The sequence below is a fragment of the Phodopus roborovskii genome, unplaced genomic scaffold (assembly GCF_943737965.1).
Source record: "Phodopus roborovskii unplaced genomic scaffold, PHOROB, whole genome shotgun sequence".
Lineage (NCBI taxonomy): Eukaryota > Metazoa > Chordata > Mammalia > Rodentia > Cricetidae > Phodopus > Phodopus roborovskii.
The window spans coordinates 25,892,056-25,918,072 of NW_026126540.1; the positions used below are offsets into that span (position 1 = coordinate 25,892,056).

At 51.1% G+C, this 26,017-nt stretch overlaps 1 protein-coding gene across 2 annotated transcripts in view; it reads left to right on the plus strand.

Annotated features, from left to right (window-relative positions):
* Positions 1-6,889: 6,889 nt before the first annotated feature.
* The window catches only part of Rorc (RAR related orphan receptor C), a 28,301-nt gene continuing 9,173 nt past the window's right edge, over positions 6,890-26,017 (plus strand). The window contains exons 1-9 of one of the 2 annotated variants that reach the window (XM_051199057.1): positions 6,890-7,009; positions 9,004-9,033; positions 20,899-20,984; positions 21,204-21,345; positions 22,539-23,057; positions 23,271-23,392; positions 24,756-24,888; positions 25,074-25,181; positions 25,334-25,444. In XM_051199057.1, coding sequence (XP_051055014.1) covers positions 6,970-7,009; positions 9,004-9,033; positions 20,899-20,984; positions 21,204-21,345; positions 22,539-23,057; positions 23,271-23,392; positions 24,756-24,888; positions 25,074-25,181; positions 25,334-25,444 — 1,291 coding nt within the window. In that variant the 5' untranslated portion in view covers positions 6,890-6,969. The remainder of the gene's footprint in view (positions 7,010-9,003; positions 9,034-20,898; positions 20,985-21,203; positions 21,346-22,538; positions 23,058-23,270; positions 23,393-24,755; positions 24,889-25,073; positions 25,182-25,333; positions 25,445-26,017) is intronic. The other variant, XM_051199058.1, reaches the window with a different exon arrangement.

Here is a 26,017-nt window from a genome sequence, read left to right on the forward strand (position 1 = left end):
TCTGAGTTTGAAGCCAGCCTGATCTACAAAGCAAGTTCCAGGCCTGGAAGGTGGAGTTTCTTTGGGCCACCACACAGACATGGAGGCCCACTATCAATTATGAATACTCAGCCCTAGCTCGGGCATGGTTTTAGCTAGTTTGTTTTTTAACTTAAATTATCCCATTTCTATTAATCTATGTGCTGCCCCAAGGCTCATTTACCTCGTCTACATACTGTCCTTTCCACTTTCCTGCTTCCTCTGTGTCTGCCTGGGCCCCCACCTCCATCCCTGCTCTGTCTAGCTATTGACCATTCAGCTTTTTATTAGACCAATCAGGTGCCTTAGGCAGGAAAGGTGAAACAACACATCTTTACATAGTTCAACAAATGCATCGTAAACAAATGCAACACAGCTTTACATAGTAAACAAATATTCTATCCCACAGTATGGGTAGGTAGAACTTTCACATTAATTAATTGTAATCAAGAGAATCTCCCACTAAAACACCCACAGGCCATCATGATCGAGACAGTTCTCTTACCAGGAGATTCTAGGCTGTGTCCTGACAATTAAAACTCCCCATCACAGGTTTCTAGAGTTCAACAAAAGCCTGCACCTTCAGAGAATCCTTCAGAGCTCTAGGAATAGAACCAGAACACAAAGCCACCCTCCCCTGATGAAGGTGTCTTGGGTCTGCACAGAGGAAAATGACCCTTTCTACCTACCCCTTAGACCAATGTCTGTCCTGAAGACAAATGAAAATTTGAATCTTTAGAGTGAGTCAGGGAGCACAGTGCCCTTTAAACCTCCCTACCTCCCTCTGGCCAGTCCCATCCATACCTGTTCACCTGTGTACCTGTGCAGCTGCACACCTGTGTACCTTTGCGCCTGCTCATTTGTGTACCTGCGCACCTGCACACCTTCGAACCTGTGCACCTGTGCTGCAGGAGCAGGAAGAATGGCTGGAGTCAAGAACTATGGAGTAAGCCAGCCAAGCATGGTACCAAACCCCCTTAATCCCAGCACAAAGACAGGCTGATCGATCCCTGAGTTCAAGCCAGTCTGATCTATAGCTCCCAGGACAGCCAGGGCTACACAGAGAAACCCTGTGGGAGAGGGGGACACGGAGCAGTGCTTGGGGTTGTGGGAACTGGGATCTGGGAAAGGGGATGCTATCAGGGAGTGAAAGCTATTATCAGGGACGCCAGAAAAGTCTACTTCAGCCAGGAGGAGGTGAGGGCGAAAGGCAGTGAAATAAAAGTGGGTCAGCCTGTGTTTACCTTTACCTGAAAGTCTCTGACGTCAACAGTGACCTTCTCTCTACCGCTGCTTTCATGGGAACTGGTTCCTCCTGGCTCAAACCAGACTCAGTTTCTTCCTCCTCCCCCTTGGACCTTTTCTCACTTTCCAAGGCGCAGGCTTTGCCCCCCACAGGGGCTAAACCTGCTTGCTCCGAACAAAAACCTCAGCAGCAGCCTCTCCCTCCCTCTCTCCCTCCCTCCCTTTATTCCCCCCCCCCACCTACTCTCTCTCTCCCTCCCTACCCCCTCCCTTCCCAAGTCAGAAGGTTCCCAGTTCCTTTCTTCTCCCTCCAGTAAGCCCTTGCTCATAGTGTCCACCAGGTGGTGCTATTGACCAAACAATTCTCCCTGCTGATAGGCCTTGTTCAACAGCTTCAAAAGTTCCTCCTGGCAACTGCTATAAGGTGAGTTTACAGCTGGGATTCAATGTGACCTTGGGCCTTAGTCAAATAAGAAAGAATAAAACTAAGTAGTATGGCTCGTGGTACTTACTGCAAAGCCTGAGAATCTGAGTTCAATCCTAAAGACCCACATGGTGGGAGGAGAGAGCTGACTCACACACATGTAAGTAGATACAACTTTTTAAATGTTCATTAAAAGCCTAAGGTGTATTTTCTACTGGGTGATAGTTCTTCAATCATTTCTCATCCTGGCACTTTGGACTCACACCTAAGATCCACCCCCACACATCGCTCGGTCTCTACTGTGCTGAACTGTGTGTCTACATCAACCTTGAAGTTCTTTCATAAGAACCCTTAGTAAGCGATGAGACTTGAAAGTATCTGGGAAGATGTCTATAGGTCAGATCACCTTCATTCATCCATCCCTCAATAATGCTAACGAGAATCTATGGGGTGCCAGGCAGTGGAGAAGGTCATGATCAAAATAAACACAGGAATCAACTGAGTTATAAAATGAACAAGTAAGAGTAAAAAATTAGTTGGTAACATTTCATGGACAAAAGTAAAGTAAGGGAAGAGAGGGAGGCAGGATTACAGGAGTAGAAAAGACAGGGAGGGACTGAAATACTCCTTTTTTTAGCTGCAGTACTTTGTACTGGGCCCTGTACTTTACCCATTGGTCTTATCTCATCACCACAGGCGAGGGAGGCATTATTATTCCCAGTTCACAAAGGCAGAAAGAGATTAGAGAGGTTAAATAAACTTGCCTGAGGATCGACTTTGGCTGCAAGGAAGATTCCTGACAGTGACTCTAGACAAACATCCCCTGCTACAACCCACCTTAAGGGTTTGGGGAGTCTATGAGGTGCAAAGGCCCCCACAAGAAGTTCTGCCACATTTCCTAGGAGCACACATTTCCTCAAGGCTCATGACAGGGACACACAGTCCCAGACACAGATATATGCCTTGGGAGCAAATGAATCCTAAGAACCTATCCTGTGTGCAAGCAGCTCAGGCCACAGCATCACAACACAGGCTGACACCCATGGTACCCACCTCACTCCCCCTTTTGGCTGAAAGTTATGACAAAATTCAGGGCTCATGGCTGTTACCCAGCAGACCACATTGTTAAAGTCTTCCTTGTCCCCAAAATCAGAGCTCCCAGTTTTGTTCTTTGTAATTGTTTCTGGGGGGGGGGCTCTAATGTAACCCAGGCTAGCCTCTAACTCCTTATGCAGCTGGGATGACAAAGAACCCCCTGATCTTCCCAGCCTCATCTCCCAAGGGCTGGGCTTATAGGTGAGCACCCTCCTACCAGGTTATAAGGTCCTGAGGGTTGAATGCAGGGCTCCACCTCCAGCCCCAGTTCCTGCTTTTGAACTCTGCTCACCTCCAAGCCCACCCCAGTTTAAACTGGGAAATGAGAGCTATAAGCATGGTCACCACACAGAGCTGCGGGCCTCGACCACTCCTCCTCCACTGAACCTCTGCGAAGGTGACAGGGTTGGAGGCTAAACAGTAGAAGCCACAAATGTTCCACAAAGCTTGCATGGTCTGTTTTTGTTTGTTTGTTTGCTTTTATGGCCAAGACACCATCCTCTCCTCTAAGTCATTCTGGAGGGTTGAGGCCTCCCCAGGTATGAAGCCCCTGAGACTCAAAGGAAGGTAGTCCCGAAAGCACTGTATTAGGCTCCAGGAGGAGCTGCCCCTCTGGGCTAAGCCAGGCTGAGAATGGCATCAGGCTGCCCGGACCCCACAGGTTTCTCTCTACCCAGCACCTTAGATCCTCCCTGGAAGGACAGGCCTGTGCTGAGCTTTAAGTGGTTTCTGTGGTTTAAGGGGTGGGGAGGAAGGGAAAGAAGAGTTGGTGGCTGCTCCCCATTTCCAAGCCACCACCACCCCCCTCCAGGTCGTTTGCCCCCAGCTTTGAGATTTCTGAGTCTGATAAAGGGGACTGGGCACGTGAGGGTAGAGTGAGTCTCTGATCCCTATCAGCCTCTTCCTTGCATAAGAATGTATTTGAGGAGGAAATAACCCCTGCCCTGCTAAGAAAGCACAAATTCCTACAGGAAAGGAGCCTTGGTTACCGGGAGAGGCCGGTAGGACAGCCAAGAGGGGGAGCTAATTAGCCATAGAGGCTAATCCCAGAAAGGCTAATCCCAGGACCTACTCTGCTCTCTTTACCAGCTGAGCAAGGTCCAAGGTCACACTGGATAACCACGGTACAAGGGCAACAAACGACTGAAGCTGTTGAAGCAGTTGCCTCTGTGGTCTCCATCTCCTGGGAGTTGTGAGCAGGGAGGATTCCCGGTCATGGTGTCAGTCTGGGTAGGGGAAGGAACCTAAAACCCTCCACCACCACCACCCCAGCCCCCAACAATCACACCCAAGCCAGAGGCAGTGACCAAAAGCTGGCTGGAGTATCTCATGCCTATAGCCCCAGCCTTCCCTAAGAAGGCTGAGGGAATTGGAGCTTCATGAATGTTCAAGGCCATCTTGGACTAGACTGGGAACCCATCTCCACAACAGCAAAGCAATGAATGGCCAAGAAGCAAATGGCCTAGAGCCAGGACCCTGTCTTCCCAACCCCCCACTCATCCCTGGGCATTCACTCACATAGGAGCATGAGGTGGTCCAGTGGGGGAAGCAGCCATGGTGGCAGTGTCTGCCAATGCCATATCTGTGCCATCTGCAAGCACTCCACCCTGTGCCTCTGACTAGGGACCTGAGACCCAGAATCACCAAGAGAAGCCAAAGGGAAAGGGTGTGGCCAGTGATGCAGGCCTGTAACCCCAGCACACCCAAGGCTGAGGCAAAAAAAAACTGCAGAAGGAAAAGACCCACAAAGTGTACCAATCCCTTTTAGTCCTCCTCACAAAATGGAACACCAGTCCCCAAAATTAATAAAGTAATTGCTTCTTCAAATATTTTAATAAATGGACAAATATCACCAAAAAACATGCAGGCAAAACACCCATATACACACAAAAAAATTAAATAATAAAAAGAAGAAACAGGAACAAAAAGCAGGGGAGGTGGAAGGGGGCTGGTAAGGCACAGGAAACTGAAGACGGATGGACAGGGAAGGGAAACCCTACAGGAACACAGAAAAGAGCAGGAGGGCTCCCTATCCCCCGAACGCCCCAGCCTATCCGCCTGCTTCTTTCTGGCTCTGGTCCTAGGTGGAGTGCCACCACCAGAACTTTGCCTCTTACCTCAAAGCTCTCCAGACTGGCTTCATGTTCTGAGCAGAGAAGTCCACATGGGCCATGTTTACCAAAGGCCATGGAGAGTCTGAGGAGGTGATCTAGTCAGTGAGGTATTGCCACAAGAGCACCAAGGCCTAAATTCGATCCCCCAGAACCCACATAATAAAACAGGGGCACAGTAGTAGATAGGCACTTGTAGTCTCGTTGGCTAGTCAATCTAGCCAAAATGGTGAGCTCCAGGTTCTGTGAGAGACCCTGCCTCAAAAAAAAAAAAAAAAAATAAGGTAGTGACTGAGGAAGACAACAGATGCACACTCACACATGTACACATATCCATATAGTGTGCACATACACGAACATGTGCTGTGAAATAATACTTCTGTAGACTGTGTGAATATATGTCACTATGATTGGTTTAATAAGCAAACTGACCAATAACTGAATAGGATAAAGTCAGGAAAGCCAAACTCAGAATGCTGGGATGAGGAAGGATTGCAGCCTGACAGAGGGAGCCAGATATGAATGTGCCATATTAATAAAGGTACTGACACATGGCAGAGAGTAAATAAGGACTATGGGTTAACTTAAAATGTAAGAGTTAGCTAGTAATAAGCCTGAGCTATAGGCCAAGCATTTATAATTCACATTCAACCTCTGAGTAGGTTATTTGGGAGCAGGCAGTCAGGACAGGAAACCTCTGTTTACAAACATGTAGGCACACAAAGGACATGGGAATAGTAGTCAGAGCCTTTCAGGTCTTCAAAAGTCATTTCATACCCCCAAGCCCTTATCAATTACCCTAGGAGTCAGAAAGACAATTTCTCCTAATTTTTGTTCCTGAGGCTTAGGAAACTCAACTCCCCAGAGACATGGGTGCTGATGGTGGCAGAGGGTGAAGCCCTAAGGACGGGCAAGAGTTGAGAAAGGAGTGCTAGCAGAGAAGGGACAGCTGCCTGCCCTTTCCACGCCAGGTGCCACGTGCACCAGGTGGGGAGAGAGGGAGTGGGCGAGTCACGAGGCCCTGGCGTGGCTGGCTCCTGCTCCGCTGTTTACCAGCCAGAGAGAGCAGGAGGAGGGGCTGGGAGCCTCCTGATTGCAGCCTGGCCCCTAGCCAGTGGCTGTTGGGTAAGCAGGAAGGCCAGACCCAGCTAATCAAACTCTGGGTAGAGGCCACCCCGAACTGTGGCATCCAGTATCCACAGAAGCCTTGGCTCTTGGCCCTCCTCAGACTCCAGGGCAGGCCTTCATATGAACAGGCTTAGTTGGAGAAAGGAGGTGGGGGACTCCCCTCCTCCCAATTTATTGCCCAGGGCTGTCCTCGTCTTCTGCTCTCCCCTCCTTCTCTTACCCTGACTCTCCACTTTGCTCCTCCTCCTCCACACATTTCCCCAACCCTTCATCCCTCCAGGAGTATGGGAAGCACCTAGAAGCCAGGGAAATCCAGAGGAGGGCAGCATGGGGTTAGGTAGATAGAGGCAAAGTAGGCATGTGCTCTGGGAACCCAAGATGCAGAAAAGTATGTGTGACTGGAGATCAGAGTCCCTACCCCATACCCACCCCGTGCTGTCTTTTCTTTCCACTCTTCCTCTCTTTCCCTTCTTGCTATTCTGTTACCTGTCCTAGTCTGGTCAAAAGTCACAAAGACCTGGGTTCAAATCTCAGCTCAGTCACAAATTGCCCATGTGAAGTTCTTGGCAAGTCTTCTCTATTCTGAGCAACAGTGGATTGGTGATTATGAATAATCACACTTGCCTATAGAGGCTATCGTGTGGGTTTCCAAAAACCACAGTCCTGATTTACCTACAAGGCCTGGCAAAGGACTCAGCACACTGTAGGTAATCGGTAAAGGCTAGCTCCCCTTCACCTAGCTGTTTCTCCTCAAGACTACAGACACTGGTCCACTGCTCTCTCCCTGAGTCCCCTCCTAGTGCCTGGACACTCTGCCAGCCACTCCTTTCCCCTGCCTGCTGACAGGCCAGGTGCTCCCTCCCTCTTCCCTCCTCCCTCCCCTGGGCCCTGCTCCCTGCCCTCCTGGGCAGCCAGGGCAGCAAGGACCGGCACCAAGGGAGCTACCCCATGGACAGGGCCCCACAGAGACACCACCGACCATCTCGGGGTAAGAGGCCCTGCAGCCCTGCAGGCATGTGGAAGGGGCTGCCAGAAGGCTCAGAGGAAAAGGAAGGATGGGAAGAGACTGGGAAAGAATTGGGGAGGAGAGACGGATTGGCAGAGGAGAACACAGAAGTGGGGTAGGACAAGTCTTCATATAAGCACAGGGGAAGCAGGAAGAAGGGTTGAGGTTGCAGCAGGAGGAGACTTGGGAAGAGGGCGAAGGCAAAAAGGAAGAGCCAGGTTGGAGTGGGGGCAGGAGGGAGGAGCTGTGTTAGGGAAGCTAGGTCCAGAGAAAGGATGGGAATGTGGCTGGCTCCCAGGTATGAGCAGGTCCCTCCCTGCCATAAGGCCCTGGCAGTAGTAACTGGAAGGGCAGCCCTCTCCACCTACATTTACAGCGGAGTACCGTGTCCGCTGTAATGGGGGCAGGGGGGCAAGTACAGGGGAAGTGCAGCTGTGCCCTTCCAGCTGCTCCAGCCCAGCAGCCACACACTTTCCTCCAACTCCCGTTCTGGAGTTTTACCTCTGCAGAGTGTGAGGCACCTGCGGAGCACAGGAACGGAGTGAACAATCCTTGGTTCTACCAATGGTATGGGGGGGAAGCCCCTCAGAGCAGGACACCCCGACCATGCCTGTCAGCTGGGAACCTTAGAAAGAGCAAGTGACAGGACTCCCAGCCTCCAGGGCTACCTAGAGGAAGGTCCCTGGGGCCAACAAAGGGAGTGCCCCCACACAGGACTACTCAGAAATGCAATGCTGGAGGCTTGACAGGGGCGCCACTTCAGGGAAGGGACTGAGTAGGGCCAGACAGGATTGGCAGGGAGGTGGGCATGGCATGAAGCCACACCCTCTCTGGGCAGAGCTTCCCCTCCCCCACACCAGGGAGCCAGGCCACTAGGCCCCATTGACCACCAAGGCATGAATTATAGGAAGCCTGGTGCATCTCCTGGCAGAGGGACAGAGTATGTGTGTCAGGCTTGGTCCTCAGAAGACAAAGAGTAACAGAACTGAGTCAAAGGTTAAGGACATTACAGGCAGGGCTAGGGCTTTCTGTGACAAAAGACTGGCCCTGGGCACTGTGTAGATATTGGAACTGGGATGGAGGTCTTGGCAAGAAAGCCTCTTTTCCCACGGGGTCCCTCTCTAAGTGTTTCCCAAATAATGACTGCATGCATGAACAACCCTGTAACGAAGCAGTAGCTAAAGCTACCTTGCACAGCAAAGCATTTCTACAAATCTCTTTGAACCACCCTGTGCCTCCTGCCTGATCTCCACACAGACCCAGCCACAGCGCAAAGCAGCAAGGGAAAGAGCTCTTTCCTCTGCGGCCTTGTGGACCAGTGAGACCCACAGCAGTGGCCAGAGAGGGTCTGCCTACAGCTCTCTCCTAGTCTTCCTCTTCCACCGCCCAGCCCCACACCTCTGCAACTCCCTTGGGCTTCCTGGCCCAGATAAGCAACCAAAAGATTCCCATAAGAATTCAACTCTGGATGCAGAATATTTGTGTACTTCAAATGTAACAGATACTAGAGGGTTCTGAGCGTCCCCAGAACAGCAAGCTGAACAAGACGGACAGCGGCTCTGCCTCAAGGCCAGCTTATATTCTAGAAGGGACTATGGCACACCTAGGGCAGCTGGCTGTTACGTCAAGTGCCAGGAAACAACACACAGTGCTGACTGAATAAACCCCAGGGCAGGGGAGAGGACATGTTCCTGAGTAAGACAGAGATTTCAGCCCTAGCTAGATGAAGGGGTGGGAGGGAGCCAGAGTCGCATGGGGGAGTCCTGGAGGCAGAGAGGAGCTGGGCCTGGAAGAAAGCCAGTGTGGCCAAAGGGCAAAGAGACGGGCACTGCGGGGGGAGGGGGGCTGGGGCAAGCTTCTCCCCCAGGCAGTGCCAGGGAAACAATGGGGTAGGGTGGAAGCCAGTAACTGCGGGAGTCAGTGGCCCGCCCCCCATGTCTTCAACTATTGCCCGAGCCCCTTCCTTCTCTTTACAGAGCTGCTGGCTGCAAAGAAGACTCATACCTGTGAGTAGGGGTCTGGGCTGAGATGGTAGTACTGAGACGGTGAAGCAGTCCAGTTCAGGGGGCATGAGTAAAAGAACAGCCCAGGCCTGGACAGAAGTGAGAGAGGCAGGCCGAAACTGTAAAGCCCAAGAGATGAGGGCCAAAGGAAAGGACCTACAGGCTGACAGTGAGGGACAGAAAAGGAAGCCCAAAGAGCGTCAAGGAACAAAGGGGAACTGTGAAAAGCGGAGGGCAGGGCGCTGGACAGAGGCTCAGGCTGCTGGGCCAGGCAGGGAGGAGGCTGAAGGCCACCCCAGCCTCGGAACCCAGCAGCCACAACGCCAGGCCTAGGAGTGTGCCCAAGGCTTTGTGGTGGCAGAGCCAGGTTTGGTGTGTTCATCTCTGTGGTTAACACATTCTAAGGTGTGAGCGAGCCTGGATCGAGGCTCTGCAGAACTAGAGAGCAGGAAGCCTGCTGTATGTAAGACAGAATGGATAGGGACACTGTTTCTTGGGCTCCTGGAACCCTGAGGCTAACGTGTGGGAGAAGGAGCTTGGGTTCCAGAAGGACTTCTCAACGGACTATTGCAGCACCCCCAATCCAGCCACAGAGAGACAGGCTATTCCCCCACCAAGTGTGCCCTGCCCAGCAGCCCGGGGGCACTCTGGAAAAGACTTAGACAAGCATGGCCATTAAGTTGATGATGAGCATCTCATCAGAGGAAGAAGTAACCTCCACACCTCCATAACATACCCTTTGTCCACCAATTCCTCCCTCCCACTGCCAAGGCCATCTGCAGCCTTGTATTCCAGCATCCTTCCTCCCTGAGCTTGGGGTTTTCCATCCTCCTGGGGGGTCAGGCTGCTTGGCTCAGCATAACCCTGATCAGCTTCTTATACCACAGGGCCCCCGAGGAAATGCTGAGCAGGCCCTGGGAGGAGATCAAGTCAGAATGATGAAAGCAAGCTGGGGGAGGAGACCAGGGACCACACTAGGGGGAAAGGAGGACTTTCAGAGCAGTGGGAGTTAGGAAAGACCAAGCCTGGCTACCAGCCCTGCCTCCTGTCTTTTTAGCCCCCACTATGAATATCCTCATGAGGATCCTGCTGGCCACCCTCACCAGTCCAATGCACAACTCCCAAGCCAGCAGAGAAAGAGAGGCTTTCCTGGTTGAAGAACTGGGGGTTCCAGCAAGACTAAAGGCCTCTCAAGGGGGCCGGCCCAGATATGGAGATCACTTCCCCACCCCCAGGCCAAGAAAATAAAAACTGCTCCCCAAGTGAACTAACCTTGAGAAAGGGCTCCATGATGGGAAAACTAGGGGGCACACCCAGACCAAGAGGGACTGATAGGCCAGAAGAGGGACCTCCAAGGCTGGGGTTAGGCTACCCCACACAGCAGACTGGAAAAATGAAGGGACGCATCAGTAAGAAACCTCGCACCAACAAAACCTACAGAGAAACTAAAGTGCCAGGAGACTGGCCAGCCCGAGACACACTCAAGAGCAAACTTGAACCAAAAATACCCCCATGTCCCTCAAATGGAACTGAGGTCACTTTGCCAGACAAATCTACTGTTCTCCACCTGTGTGACCTTGAGCAGGTTACTTAACCGCTCTGTGTTTCCCCTTACTAGTCTTTGAAATGGTAGCTATCACATAAAGTATTTTGTGGGGATTACATAATCCATCCAGAACTGAGTCATTCCCAGCACTGAGTTAAGCACTATTGTTAAGAGGACGAAGATGGTGGTGCTCACTACCTGTGTTCCAGTCTAGCAGCCTTGTCCCTAAAGGCCTTTCTGAAGGACCAACCCATCCTACAGAGTCTTGGGTATTTGCCTAATGATACTGCCACTGTCATTTCCTCAGCCCAGGATAGCATCATTTTCGGAGGAGGAGAAGGAGTGTGGGTGTGGTGAGGGTCAGCAGTCTCCTGATTATACCACACGGGGTGTGGCTGTTACAGTCCACAGGGTCTCAGTGCCATGTGACACCACCCAAGACAGATATCCTGTGACTTACCTCTGGGACATCCCTACCCCTGGTGTTACCTGGTGAAGAGGGCCTGGGGTACTCAGGAAGAGGGGAGCCTGGCCTCTGCCCATGAGCTCCACGAAGCTCCCCAGCTAGAACTGCCCTGGCGAGTGGAAACAGCTTTTACCGCGGCTGTGGCTGTGGTTTTGGAATTTTCCAACGCCCCCTGTGATTGGCTGCCCCGCCCCTCACACCCTGCCCCAGACCCAGATTGGCCACGTGGGGTGCCTGTCATCATACCCAGTGCATCTCTGGGGGCTTGGGGGGGGCTGTCACTTGGCCACCTGTGTGGTGCAGAGCTTAAACCCCCTTGCCCAGAAACGGTGGGGGAGAGCTTTGTACAGATCTGCGGGCAGAGGCACCTCCGAGAGCCGCTTCACCTCACCCCACTGCCAGCTGTGCTGGGCTACCCTACAGAGGCCAGGGAGCCAAGACAAGCCTAGGCTCAGTCATGAGAAGTAAGTGAATGGGGCCACCTGGTGTGGGGGAAGCCTAGGTCCTACTGAATAGGAGGGGTGTCTTGGAAACAGTGCCTCCTTGGCAGGGTGTGTCCCAGTCAAGGTCAAGATCTGCTGGGAGATGGGTAGAGTCCCAGGGAGTTTCTCTCCCCAGATAGCCTCCTTGGCAGTAGTGGTAAATGAATTGTTGAGGAGTTTTACTGTAAGTTCTGGGAAGACTTAGCATGCTCCTTGATTCATAAAAAGAGACCAAGACCAAAGGAGGGGAGTGCATCACCCAAGAGCTCACAACTGGGGCCTGGGAACTGGTGCAGGTTGGTAGTTATCAGGATCAGCTTTCACTCCTAGCTCCTCGGGAAGAGTTCCTCTTTGTGCCTCCAAACACAGGCATTGTTGTGCTGGGAAGCAGGAGTCACAGTAAACTGAGGTCAGCAACACCATTTAGGCCTCAGAACCTCCAATCTGCCTCACACACACACACACACACACACACACACACACACACACACACTGGGGCAGGATGGCTAAGCACAATCCAGCCAGGGAGGGCTTGCACTTGTGTTTATGTGTGCGCTTGCATGTGCCTCCAGGTGCAATTGCCTGTCTGAGGCAAGTAGGGATGGGAGCAGAATGCGCTTGGCCTCACTCCCTTCGTTGTTTGGAACCATGGGCTGACAGCTGCCTGCTGGGCAAATGTCTAGGGCCCATTTGTCTCCCAGCTGAGCAATGTGGGCAAATGAGACCACCCTCCATGTTCATGTAAGGGAAGCCAGAAGACCTCTCAGAGCCCAGGGTGAGGAAAAGGGAAGCCTGTGACCCTGAGGCCTGAGGCAGCCCCAGCTTCAGCCTGGGGTCTTTCCACAAGCCACAGAAAGGAGGCCATTCTGGGTCCTGGAAAGACCCATGGACTAAAAGTCTAGTGAGCAGATTCCAGCAGCAGGTCACCTGAGGCAAGCCACTGGGCTCTGGTCTCTGGCCACAAAACAAAGGAGGTGATTTTCACAATGAAGCCAAACATAGAAAGTCTCCCAGTTCTAAGAACCCAGGACCAAATGTCTAAGACCCCTTGTCCCCAAATGAGGCACCCCCAAGGATGAAAGAGAATTTACCCCCCCCAGACACAAACACACCCATAATGTACAAGGAAAGCAGGTCAAGTTGGTGTCACTACTTGCATGCATGGTTCAGGGACTAGAGCCTTGGTGGGACAGGAGGACTGGGAGAGAGACAAAGGCCCCGATGATGGGAGTAGGAGCTGCAGGTTCTTTTCTGGCTTCTTCCCTTAAGCAGCAAAAGCTACAGACCTCACAGAAATAGCCCCAGATTACAAGATCAGCCCTGGGATGTCACGTTTCTGCATACTTCATGCCCAAGCAGGGGACAAAATTCTCCAACAGTGGCTGAGGGAGACACTTGGGCAGCTCTGCATCACACACACACACACACACACACACACACACACACACACACGCGCACACACACACACCCTATTGAGTGCCAGTTACTGCCAGCTTGGGAGAGTCAGAGTAGTAGACGGGGCTTGGGACCATGACACACCAAAGAGCAAGGCCAGAGAAACAAGGAGTAGAATGAACCCAGGAAGGGAGTGATGGATTAAAGGTCAAGGAGGGGCTAATGTCCAGACTACCAGGTTTGTCTTAGAATAAGATGCCCAGAGACCACTGGCCACAGTTCATAACACAAACACAGGGAGGCAGTAAAGAAACTGGACAGTGCCTCATAACCAAACAGACCCACTGCCATCACCAGCCATCTTATGGTTAGGAGCTGGTCAGTGTGGAACAAGTCGTCAGGAGATCTAAAAGTGTGAGGTCATGTATCTGCATTATCATGGTTGGATTCAAGGAAGACGACAGAACAGTGGGCCATAAAGAACTCAAAGTCCCCTGTGTGTGTGTGTGTGTGTGTGTGTGTGTGTGTGTGTGTCTGCAGGGTGTGTATACAGGTGCCATAGAGTGCATGTGGCAGGCATAGGACAACTTTTGGTAGTTAAGTCCTTCCCCTAGAGTTCTGGGGATCAAACTCATGTCATCAGACTTTTGTGGCTAGATCTTTTTTCCAACTGAGCCATCTCATGGACCTATTTAGTTTTTTTGTGTTCGTTTGCTTGCTTGCTTGCTTGCTTGCTTGCTTGCTTGCTTGCTTGCTTGCTTGCTTGCGACCAAAACTCATATAGCTCAGGCTGGACTTGAACTCACCATGCAGCTGAGGATGACCTTGATCGTCAGACCTGCCTACCTCTGCCTCCCAAGTGCTGGAATTACAGGAGTGCACCGTGAGCCTTGCTCCATCTGGGCTTGCTCCTTCCTTTTTTCCCTGCTGCACCCTTCTCATTTCCTTACTTCTCATTCCTAGCCAAAATCCCACCTGCCTCAGGCTCAAGGGACTAGAATGGGAAGTGCTTCCATCTGTCCCATCACAATGAAACCGTATATTGATAAATGCTGTGCCTACCAGGGGCTTACTCACCCCTCCCTTGCCCTATGCTGCTGACTCAAAGCAACAAGGACAGGGACTTTCCCCAAACTGAGTGCTCTCTAAGGAAGACAGCCTGGGGTCTCACTCCTGTCCCCATGAATATTTCCTGAGGTCTGATTTGTGCAACAACACAGCCTCTTTCTTCCCCGAGACTCCAAGGTTCAGAGTGGAAATCTCTATTTGGGAGTAAAACAGTAATAACATGGAGTATCAGTGCCACAGCCAGGTGTTTCTGGGTGTGCTCGCCTCCCAGACGAGAAGAGCCCTGGAGACGGGAAGCTGCTGAGTATGGTTCCCACTCCGCAGAGTTTCCTCCTGGTGATTCATGCCCTCCCCCATCCACTGCTTGTTTTCTTTGAGTTCTTTTATTTCCCCTCCTTTCTCCTGTCCCAGACTGTGGGGGTGGCGGGGGCAGCAAGAGGGGGTTTCGAGTGGCTGGCTGGTTTTCATGGCTTTGCAAAACCCTTCTCTTCCTCGCCCACCTGAGTTATAGCGTCACTAGTTTTTTTTCAGTTCTGGGATCAGATATGTCGGTAGAAAATTCTCATGAGGGCTTGCCTGGGCTGGGGGCATGCCCACCAGGTAGATCAGTGGTTCCTGGCCCTGTGGTGGCAACCACCACCTTGGTTTCCAGCAGAAACTTAGAGGAACTGAGAGCTAAGGAAGGAGGGAGACTGATGAGAGGCTGCGGTACACGGGTACCACTGGCTGGAGCTGTGGTCTCCGTGGAGAGAGAAGGGGGCTAAGCTAAGAGATGCATTCCTCTTTCTCATCCAGCCATTCACTCATTTCTGCAAAGAAAGGCTAACAAGGGATAACTCTAAGGAGCTGTGGACTTCCAGAGAGGAAGCGATGGGCAAAGAACTCTGCTGGGGTGCACAAGTGTTCTGATGGCTCTAGTGAGCAGATAAAGGCTGGAGCCAGCCAGGACCACTGAGGAAAGCTGAACCCAGAGAATGGTCTCTATCTATCCATGCATCCATCTATCCTCTACCTATCATATCTATTCTCTATATATCTATCATCTCCCTTTCTACCTCCCATCTTTGTACTAGGCATGAGTCCTGGCTTGTTCCTCACCTAACCCATCATCACCCTCATTTCACAGTTGTTTACCTTCCAGCCAATGACCTTACTCCATCCCACTCGCCTTTGGTGTACTTAGGCATCTCATCCTCCAAGAGGATGCAACTTAATGATTGGAGGACTCTGTCTCCAGTTACCGAGACCTGGATATAAACTTCTTGATTGCCTTTTTCTTGCCATATAGGCTTGGTCTAGTACTTTCTAGGCCTCAGTTTTTTGAGCTGTAAAATGGGGACAATATTAGTAGATCCTACTCTACAGAATCATTGTGATAATTAAAAATATATGCAAAGAATTCCAAGGACATGTGGTTCAACAGCTATAAGACCTTGCTGTACAATCTTGGCGGTTGAAGTTCACTCTCTGGAACCCATGCGAAGGTGAGAGAACTGACTCCACAGAGGTGTCCTCTGGCCGTCCTGTGTAAGAGTTTGTGGCATGTGTTCCCACATGTATAGATAGCATGTACTATACAGTGTAATAGTCCATGGAATTTTTTAAAAGGAAGCTGAGCGTGGCAGTTCACTTCTATAATCCCAGCACTCAGGAGGCTGAAACTGGAGGATCTTGCATTCCAGGCCAGCCTGAGTACACAGTGAGACTCTGCTTAGAGGGGAGAGAGGGGCTGTGAGACTGCTCAGGACAAAGTCACTTGCTGCCAAGTTTGATAACCTGAGTTCAGTCCATAGCGCCCCCCCCCCATGGTAGAAGGAGAGCACCAACCCCTACAAGCTATCCTCTGACCTCCACACACTCATTGTTGCCTGTGGTGCATGTGTCTTAAAAAGTAATTTTTAAGAGACTGAGGCTGGAAATAGATCAGTTCATAAGGTGCTTGTTTTACCTTGGGTACTGTCCCCAGCACACACACACACACAGTATAAAGCCTGGCATACACTAAGAATTCCAGTAGTGTTTACGTCTTTCATTACTATTCCTCTGTACTCGGTATCAGTTGGAAAGCAGGAAGAGAGAAACAGGAGAACCCTAGCATGCTTCTGCCTGAACCATTCCTTCCCTGCAACTGGGGCTTCTGGAGTGAGAACCCCTGGGTTGCAGCCCCTCTCTGCTCCTACCACTTCCTCTCTGTGGCTAAGCACCTGGTCAGGACCCAGGGCCCAGCTCTGGATAAAGTCAAGAAGCACTATCAATGAATCTTGCAGCTGTGAGCAGGGTGCAATTAGAGGAGGTAAGAGGCAGAGGTGTTTGCCTCTACCTTATTTCTCCTTGTAGGAGGTTCTAAGGTACTCCCTGGGGAGTTCTCTCTAGGGAAATGCTCCCTAGGAGTTTCTAGGGCTAAAGCAATCCAAAGGTGAGCCGCTCTTGCTTCCCAGGGTTGCATCATAATTATGGTTTTCACATGACATTAGTAGGGAAGATAAAGAGATGACTCCGTGAGTGGGCCTATATAAGGAAAGGGCTTGGGAAGATCATCAAGCCAACCTTGAGGCCTTTGGAGGAGCAGTCCGGTATAAAAGCAGCCAGACAGACTGAAATCTTGCTATTCCAAGTGTAGTCTCAAAGCAAAGAGGCACCATCCTGGAACTCATTAAAGTTCAGACTGCTCTGAGCCCTGTCTTGGGCTGCTTAAACAGACCTGCTTTTGTTTTGTTTTGTGGTACGGAGCCACCGCACTCAGAACATTGTGAATGCTAGGCTAACCCTCCACTACTATGCTCCATCTGCAGCCCCAGGTCCTATATTTCAACAAGACCTCCAGGTTGCCCAACCATCACTAACCTGCACCAGGCATTTCTGCATTTCCCTTTTTGTGAGACTGGAAATCAGAGTGTTTTGCTGTCATTTTTGAAACAGAGTCTCAGACTATACCCCAGGCTGGCCTGAAACTCATGGCAACCCTCCTGCCCCAGCTTTCTGAGAGCTGAGGTGCCCCAACTTGAAGGTTTTCTTCTGGATAACCTTCAGGAGGAAGGTTCGATGAGAGAGCAGCAAATAAGACACAAAAATCCTGAGAAATCGTGTAAGCAGTGTCAGGCTACTGTAGGAGCCATGGGGCAGGAGCTGGCCTAGAGGCTCCTGACCTTTGATTGGCTCCAGTTCCTGGCACTGTTGGGCCCTGAGAGGTAAGTTCCTGGCAGACTAGGCTCCCAGGCAACAGTTTGAGTAATCCTGTGATTACTCAGCTCCCCTCCCCAAACTGGGTTCCCATGGTCTGCTGTTCAGGCACTGGCTCACCCTGTTAAATCTTCAAGGTTGGCTGTGGAGGGGGTTCTCAGCTCCTCTCACCACCTCCCTGCCAGCCCTTCTCCTACACACACACACACACACACACACACACACACACACACACAGGAACACACAGGAACACACACACACACACACACACAGGAACACAGGCACAGTAATGTGTTTGATACTTAAGTGTTTAGGGTGGATGGTTCTCAAAAGAGTGGAGGAAGGGAAAGACAGAAACAAGAAGCCTGATCATGTGGAGGGTCGGGAACAGGACCAGTACACAGCATGAGTTTCCCTCTATTTCTGTTGTCTCTCCACTGCTAAAACTGACTGCCCCCTGCCTCACCCCCAGCCTCGAACCTCTTAGTCTTTCTAGCTCATTTGACTATAGGGGCTAATACAGAGAGCTCTGATTCTCATTGTGCCTTGGACTGATGATAGGGAAGACAGAGGAGGGGCTGGGCTAGTAGCTGAGGTCCAAGGCTCCCACAACCCCCAAATCTCCCAGTCCTTAACTGACCAGTCTCTTAAGACAGGCAGGGTCTTAGTCACAGTGTGCTAAGGTTCCTGGTCTAGGACCAACAGTGGGTCAAGTATGAGACAGGGAGGTGTGACTGGGGTCATCCATGTGGTCAGTGTACACACGCACACGGATGTGGCTCTTGGAGAAGGGAAGAGGTAGGAAGGCCTGTGGTTGCTTGCTGGGCCAGGGCCTGAGTTCCCACTGTGGCTTGGCCTAATCTCCCTACCACTTGCTTTTCTGGGTGACCTATGTTGGTTTCTCCCCCCCCCCCTCTAGTCTTAGGGCCACTAGAGAGAGATATACCACAGTACATAGATGAGAAGGTTTTGGGCAAGAACAAAGCCCCTGGACCAAAGTGCTTCAGCCAGCCTGCTGTGTGTCCATCAGTTTGCTTTGTCTCAGACAGCAATAACCAGTCCTTGTAATGTTCTGCTCCTCCACGGTACCCTCACCCCAGAACTGTATGACCTACCCGACAGACAATATTACTGTCAGCCTTGTTTGCTGCCAAAGGAACTGAGGCTGAGCGTGCTGTAAGTGACTGGAAGTGTGCATGCCCCCACACTTTCCACCCCTCTTCCAGGCACCCAGGTCCCTCTTGTTCTCTCTTCCCCCCAAGCATTAAAATCAGCTTGTAACTTACAGGAAACAATCTGAGAAGCGCACTTGCAGGCTGGTGGCTGCAGCTTACTGTGCAGTTCGTGGCTGGCACATAAGTCTGGGGCTGGGCCAAAGAACTGAGTTCTAGTGGAAGGACTTCAGACACCTACTTAATCTGACTCAGCTCTAGGCTGGCTTGGGAAGATCATGGTTTAAGGATGGAATATCTTGGGAAGTGGTGGGCATATCACAGTCTACCTCTTTCCCTCGAGTCAGCAGGCCTATGTGTGGTTTTGTTTTTTTGAAACATGTCTTGTGTAGTGCAGGCTAGCCTAGAACTCACTGTGTACCAGGGATAAACTATAACTCCTGATCTTCGGGCATCCGCTTCTTAAATGCTAGAATCACAGGGATGTGCAGCCCCACTCAGCTAGCAGGCTCTCAGGCAACAGGCCCAGGTTGGAAGTGAGCTTGCTCTCCATGGGGCACTTCCTCTGTCCCTAGAGTGGGAGACATGTCACAGATGAGAAATAGAATTTTTTCTGTGTAACAACATTAGTTATCCTAGAACTTGCTCTGTAGACCAGGCTGACCTCAAACTCAGAGTCCCTCCTGCCTCTGCCTGCCCAGTGCTAGGATTAAAAAGGTGCATGCCACCACACCCAGCTCATCTAGCCCCCACTCAAGGAAGGACTGGAAGAAGGCCTTTTTTGTTGTTGTTTTGTTTTGTTTTGTTTTTTGTTTTTTCAAGACAGGGTTTCTCTGTGGCTTTGAAGGCTGTCCTGGAACTAGCTTTTGTAGACCAGGCTGGTCTCAAAAGAAGGTGTCTTTTGATGTCTTGATGTCCCTTGAAATGCTGCAAAAGCTACAGGCACTGACAGTGATAAGACAGAACAAAGGAAACCAGCCTGGGAGCAGCAGCTGCCGCAGAGGGCGATCAGGCAGCACTTAGAATGAATTCGGTGGGACTGAAAACTTGGGTTTTTGTTTTGGTTTGGTTTTTGGTTTTCAGTTGTTTGTTTTCGACTTTTCAAGACAGTTTCTATTGTAGCCCTGACTGTCCTAGAACTGGCTCTATAGAGCAGGCTGGCCTTGAACTCAGAGATCCACCTGCTCTGCCTCTTGAGTGATGGGATTAAAGGCATGTGTCACCATCACCTGGCAAAAAACTTGAGTTTTAGTGACCAGTAGGTAAGATCTACCTAACAAATGTTCACACATGCACTGGTACAATTTACCATCCATCCGCAGGCCACATATACTTTTTTTTTTCCTCTTTTTTCTTGAGACAAGATCTCACTATTAGTCAGGCAGTGGTGGTACACGCCTTTAATTCCAGCACTGGGGAGACAGAGGCAGGTAGATCTCTGTGAATTCAAGCCCAACCTGGTCTACAGAGCAAGTTCTAGGACAGGCTCTAAAGCCATACAGAGAAACCCTGTCTCAAAAAGCAAACAAACAGAAAGATCTCACTATGTAACCCTGGCTAGCCTGGATCTTGATATGTAGATCAGGCTGGCCTTGAACTCACAGTGGTCTACCTGCCTCTGCCTCCCTAATGCTAGGATCAAAGGGTGTGCCATCATGCCCGACAAGTCACATATACTTTCCATCTATGTACACACAGGTACACACAAGCATGCATTCAAACATGTGAAGAAGCCATGCACATAACACAAAATGAACAGTTCAGGAGGGTGGGGTTGGAAACCTGGCACTCAAGCAAACTAACTGTGTGAGCCTGAGCTAGCTAGTTCTTCATCTGTTTAGGGAACAAATAGATGAGGTGGTTTTAATCTCAACCAATTCTAACAGTTGTAGTCTGTACTCACACGGATGGATGCAGACACCTTTGTACATCCTCTAACATGCTTATACATGGAGCACTACTTTGTGATGGTTCTGGGGCTAACAGCCTAGAAATCCTATTTGGGCTCTTCCTCAGCCAGGTTCGATCCATGTTTCTTCCTAGTCTCTCTGTACCCTGCTGTTTTGGTCCCCCTCAGTGTGACCTTCCCTCTCTTCCAAGAGTGACTGACATGTCTGTCTAGTGTCCAATGGCTTGATGCACCTCATCTTCCTGCCATGCCCTATACTCTGTTCATGGGAGCCAAACTTCAGTAGGGGGAGGGGATATAAAGCAAGCCCCTTTGGGCGGGAAGCAGGTGTTATGAAGCAGTAAGGACTCTCTCTACAGGATGGGGGCGGGGAGCACTGGAGATGTTCAACTTGAAGGGATAAGCAGGTGGGCTCTTTGCAGCTGCTTGCTGCCTCCATAAAAGCTGATACAACTCCCAGCTGCTTTATGAACAAAGGCACAGCCTCCTCAGACTCTTTGCTGAGAAGCATTTCTCACTCCACAGAGGGCATGCTGGAGCTCAAGGGAGAAAAGGAGGGAGCAGCAGACACCTGCACCTGCACCCCAAGTTCATGGTCGCAAAATCCAGAAAAAATATCCTGGGCTGATTTCTCTTTCTCTGTCTTCCAGCACAAATTGAAGTAATCCCTTGCAAGATCTGCGGGGATAAGTCGTCAGGGATCCACTACGGGGTTATCACCTGTGAGGGGTGCAAGGTGAGTTGCAGGAGTTCTGCAGACACAGGTGAGGGTCATGAACACGAGGAAGGAGGAGGACCTTCTCTTGGTATGGGAAAGTGACCGCAGGGTCAATCACAACTATACAGTGGGCAGGGGGACTTTGGTGGGTTCCCTGAGACCAGGGCATGTGAGTTAGAGGTCCTCAGGGCCACCTTGAGCTTGGCCTGGGTGGGGTAAGCAGTCTCTGTTCCCCAGGGCTTCTTCCGCCGCAGCCAGCAGTGTAATGTGGCGTACTCCTGCACCCGTCAGCAGAACTGCCCCATCGACCGCACCAGCCGCAACCGGTGCCAACACTGCCGCCTGCAGAAGTGCCTGGCTCTGGGCATGTCCCGAGATGGTGAGGACGTGGGGGCAGGCCCCAAGAGTCCCTGCACTCTCCAGAGGCATCCTGGCTCTTGCCAGACAGAGTTGGCTTGCAAAAAAAAAAAAAAAAAAAAAAAACAAAAACAAAAAAAAAAAAACCCACCCTGCCAGGGCCCTCTCATCATTCTTCCACCCATAGCCCTTTGCCCCATCTTTTTGAGGGTCCTCAAGGCTCTTCAGAGTCTCAACTCCAGGCTCTGCTCCAGAAAACCTTTACCAGTGCCCTATTACTCTTGTCTCTTCCTCTAATGAGTTCTCTTCATTCTGCCTTCTCCTGGCCTGCTTCCCATCCAGTTCCCACGTTGTTGCTTCCTGGCCTATCCTGCCCTGTTTAGATCCATCTCCCTCCAAACCCTGTGTAAGCATCCTCAGACACAGGATTGTGGCTGGAAACACCACCAGAGTTAACCTGAGAATGACCCAGAAGGTGGGGGATGGAGTGTGGTGTTCCTAGGGTCTTATCCACCCTCCTCACCCCCCATCCTCACCACAGAAGGAGCCCTGGGTGGAGTGGGGGGGGGGGGTTGTGAGTTGAGGAGGAGCCAGAAGGAACCTGTCAGCACTTTTCAGTGCTCAAAATAACAAAGCAAAAGGAAACATGCAGGGGTGCAAAGGGGCAGGCGGGGCCAAGGGCTGTGCCCCCACACCTGGGAGGGGTTGGGGGAGTGAAAAGGCAGGAAAGAGAGAGCAGAAGAGGATGTTCAGAAGAAGCCGCGGAGCCTGGGTTGGGCTGTGGTGAGTATCTAGGTCACCAGGGAGCCTACAGGCCTGACCACAGGGAGACCTATGTTCGCAGCCCTTCTCTTCCTCCAGCCCTCCCAGACAGGCACGCTGACCCCAATACAGCCTGAGGCCCCTATTGGACCCCCACCTCAGCCCCAGTCTGAGACCAGAATCCCCAGCCCAAGATCATTGCTTGGCTTCTGTCACTATTCACGTCTAGTTTAGAATTAAAAAGATTTTTCTAGGGAGATGGGATGCTGGTGGGGCAGATCCTAAAGAGACAGAACCAGTCACAGGAGGAGCCTGGAGCCTAAGCTCCAGAAAAGAAAGCTGACACTCAGAGCTGGAGGAGAAATCCGACTGCGGGTCAGATTTGTGTGCCTGTTGACCCTGCCCTGAATTGTGTTCTCCTACCACCTGTACTGATTTCTGACCCTTCTTCAGCTGTTAAGTTTGGCCGAATGTCCAAGAAGCAGAGGGACAGTCTGCATGCAGAAGTGCAGAAACAACTGCAGCAGCAGCAGAAACAGCAGCAGCAGCAGCAGCAACTGGCCAAGACTCCTCCCGCAGGGAGCCACGGAGCAGATACCCTTACATACACTTTGGGGCTCCCAGATGGGCAGCTACCGCTGGGTGCCTCACCTGACCTGCCTGAGGCCTCTGCTTGTCCCCCTGGCCTCCTGAGGACCTCAGGCTCTGGGCCACCATATTCCAACACCTTGACCAAAGCAGAGGTCCAAGGAGCCTCCTGCCATCTTGAGTATAGCCCAGATCGAGGCAAAGCCGAAGGCAGAGACAGCATCTATAGCACAGACAGACAGCTTACTTCCGGAAGACGCGAACTTCATTTTGAGGGATCCAGGCATCCTGAGCTTGGGGAACCAGAGCAGGGTCCAGACAGCCACTGCAGTCCCAGTTTCTGCAGTGCCCCAGAGGCACCATATACCTCTCTGACAGACATAGGTGAGCATCTGGGAAGGGGGATGGATGGTGAAAATGAGGGAAGAACTTCCCCCAGTGCCCCTTGTAATGAAATGTTAGTCCTAAGGAATTAGGGGATTCTGGACAAAGAGTCAAGGGAGGAGACACAGCAAGGTAGGCCAGGGAAAGCCTCTTTCTGAGAGTCAGGATGGGAACTGGCTGACATCTAGCTATGCCTTCCTCTTCTGGCCCCAGAGTACCTCATACAGAATGTCTGCAAGTCCTACCGAGAGACGTGCCAGCTGCGACTGGAGGACCTGCTGCGGCAGCGCACCAACCTCTTCTCCAGGGAGGAGGTGACCAGCTACCAGAGGAAGGTGAGAGGGCAGGAGACAGGAGGGAAGGGAGGGAGGGCATCACCCTCCACCACCTGAAGAGCCCAGAGATGGCTACTTGCATGGTATGGGGGCAGAAAGGTATCCAAACAGGCTGGCCAGGTGTGTCTGTCTATTCCCTGGCAGCTGGATGAGTGTTTCCCTAGCTCCTGCTCACTGAAAATGTACCCGGCTAGCAACCTGCCCCCTCGTCCATCTGGACCTTGCCACGTTGCCTCCATGCTCCATCAGTAACTGACACTAATGGGTGTATCTAAGGGTCATTTACCCTTTCGTGTCAGTCATTGTAATAGAAGCTTTGATGAAGTACGTCCAACACGCAGCCTGTGAGCTACATGTGTCTTAAGATAGTGATAAATGTGGCCCAATGCAAAATCATGAGGCTATTTTGTTTGTTTGGCTGGTTGGCTGGTTTTTGTGAGTGCTGGGACTAATGGTGTATGCCACACCTGGCTTTAAAGCATGAGATTTTTAAAACTCGATTCTCAGGTGTGAATTTTGTAAATAACCATATAATATCACCATGTCAAAGGTTAGACATACCTGTGAGATCATCCTCAGCCCTTCCAACAACTGGCCTCTGAAAACAGCATTTACACTAAGGTAGAGGTGCTAAGAATCACAAGGCAATAGAACTAGCCAAGTTCAAATCTGAGGGCTCTACAATATCTGCTATCCCTTCTGTCACACTTGAACAATACCAACTACTTTGAAATCAGCTGGCACTTCATGTCTGTATCTCTCAGCTGCCGAGACCTTCAGGGAGAGGAAGGAGCAAGTAACAATGTGTACATTGCTTGCAAGTGAAACTGTATCTTGCTTGGTTTCTCTTTCTCCACTGTAGCAGGAAATCTCACTTTCTACACTGTGTTTCAGGAAAGCCATCTCCTCCTATCTGGAGTCATCCTCTAGGAGTCTCAGGCAACCTTTCGTTGCCCATAGCAGAATCCTAATAGCTCGTATTGAATAAACATCATAAAAGATCAGGTTATCAGGAAGAGGGTAGCTTGGAATTAAAAAATTAGAAGTTTTCATCCCTTATATACCTCTCCAGGTTTTCTTGTACTGGGCTTGGAAAGGGGGGTATCAGTAAGTGGAACCCATTGACAGGAATTGGCCCTGGGTACCTTTGTGCTAATAGGCTTGAGAGTTGAAACATGGAAATGTAGAACCAACTGCCTGCAGTTATGGGGGTGCAGGGACCTGGAAGGATCAGGGGTTTATGGGGGTGCAGGGACCTGGAAGGATCAGGGTTTATGGGGGTGCAGGGGTCTGGGAGGATCACAGGTTTATGGGGGGCACAGGGGTCTGGGAGGATCACAGGTTTTCTCCTCTGTCCCTGCAGTCAATGTGGGAGATGTGGGAATGCTGTGCCCACCGCCTCACTGAGGCCATTCAATATGTGGTAGAGTTTGCCAAGCGGCTCTCAGGCTTCATGGAGCTCTGCCAGAATGACCAGATCATACTACTGAAAGCAGGTGCACTGGGTTGGGCAGGCCGGGGGCTGGGAGGAGAGCATGGGCTGAGGAAGGAAGCAGATCAAATCTGAGAGATGGAGCCAGAGCCAAGTAGAGGGAGGTGGCCTAAAGAAGCCAGGATACTGGGAGAGTCAATGCCTGGCTTTGCTTGACATTGCCTACCCATCTTTCTCCCCCTTATCCAGGAGCAATGGAAGTTGTGCTTGTCAGGATGTGCCGGGCCTACAATGCTGACAACCACACAGTCTTTTTTGAAGGCAAATATGGTGGCGTGGAGCTGTTCCGAGCCTTGGGTGAGGGGGCAGGGGGAAATGAGAAATTCCTGGTACCAATCCTCTCTAAAGCCTCTATACAGGGCTGATGGTCCCCCTGCTCTAAACACCCAAAGGGTGGTGCCCTTGGGGACCAGCTACCATGCTTACTCTCTTCATCTCCACTCTGGCAGGCTGCAGCGAGCTCATCAGCTCCATATTCGACTTTTCCCACTTCCTCAGTGCCTTGCGTTTTTCTGAGGATGAGATTGCCCTCTACACGGCCCTGGTTCTCATCAATGCCAGTGAGTGTGGCTGGACCTGGGAAAGGGCACTCTGGTGACTAGGACATGGCAGCTAATGGAGAACCTAGGCCTTTGGACATGGTTAAATCTGGGAGATTGCTTGAAACAGCAAAATGATTTCTGCCCAATGCTTCTGGAAAATAAAATAGATAAGCATCCAGAGGAACCTTAAGATAGGACAAGAACAGTATATAATGGACAGTAGGAGCATGGAGAAGGGAAGCTGGGAGGAAAACGAGCCACTTCCCCAGTAGACTAGACATCAGCCTGAGGGTCAGTGTGTGGCAGCGTCTCCTTTGCTGCATGGCAAACACCTGGGGAGTCTTAAGAACTGATTGTGTGCCTGGGTCCCACTTCCAGATTCTGATGTAACTCATCTGAGCTGTACCCAGAATTCTAACAGCCACCTCCAGATCGAGCCACTAAGATTGAGAATGACTGCTTGGTGTGAGATCATTTTGAGACAGAATGTCTGCAGGGGCAGTAGGGCTCTAGGTATCCACTCCACTGGACTAGAGTCAAATCAGCTGAACACTATCCAGAGGACCTAGGGCAGTGGGCATACTGCTCCGA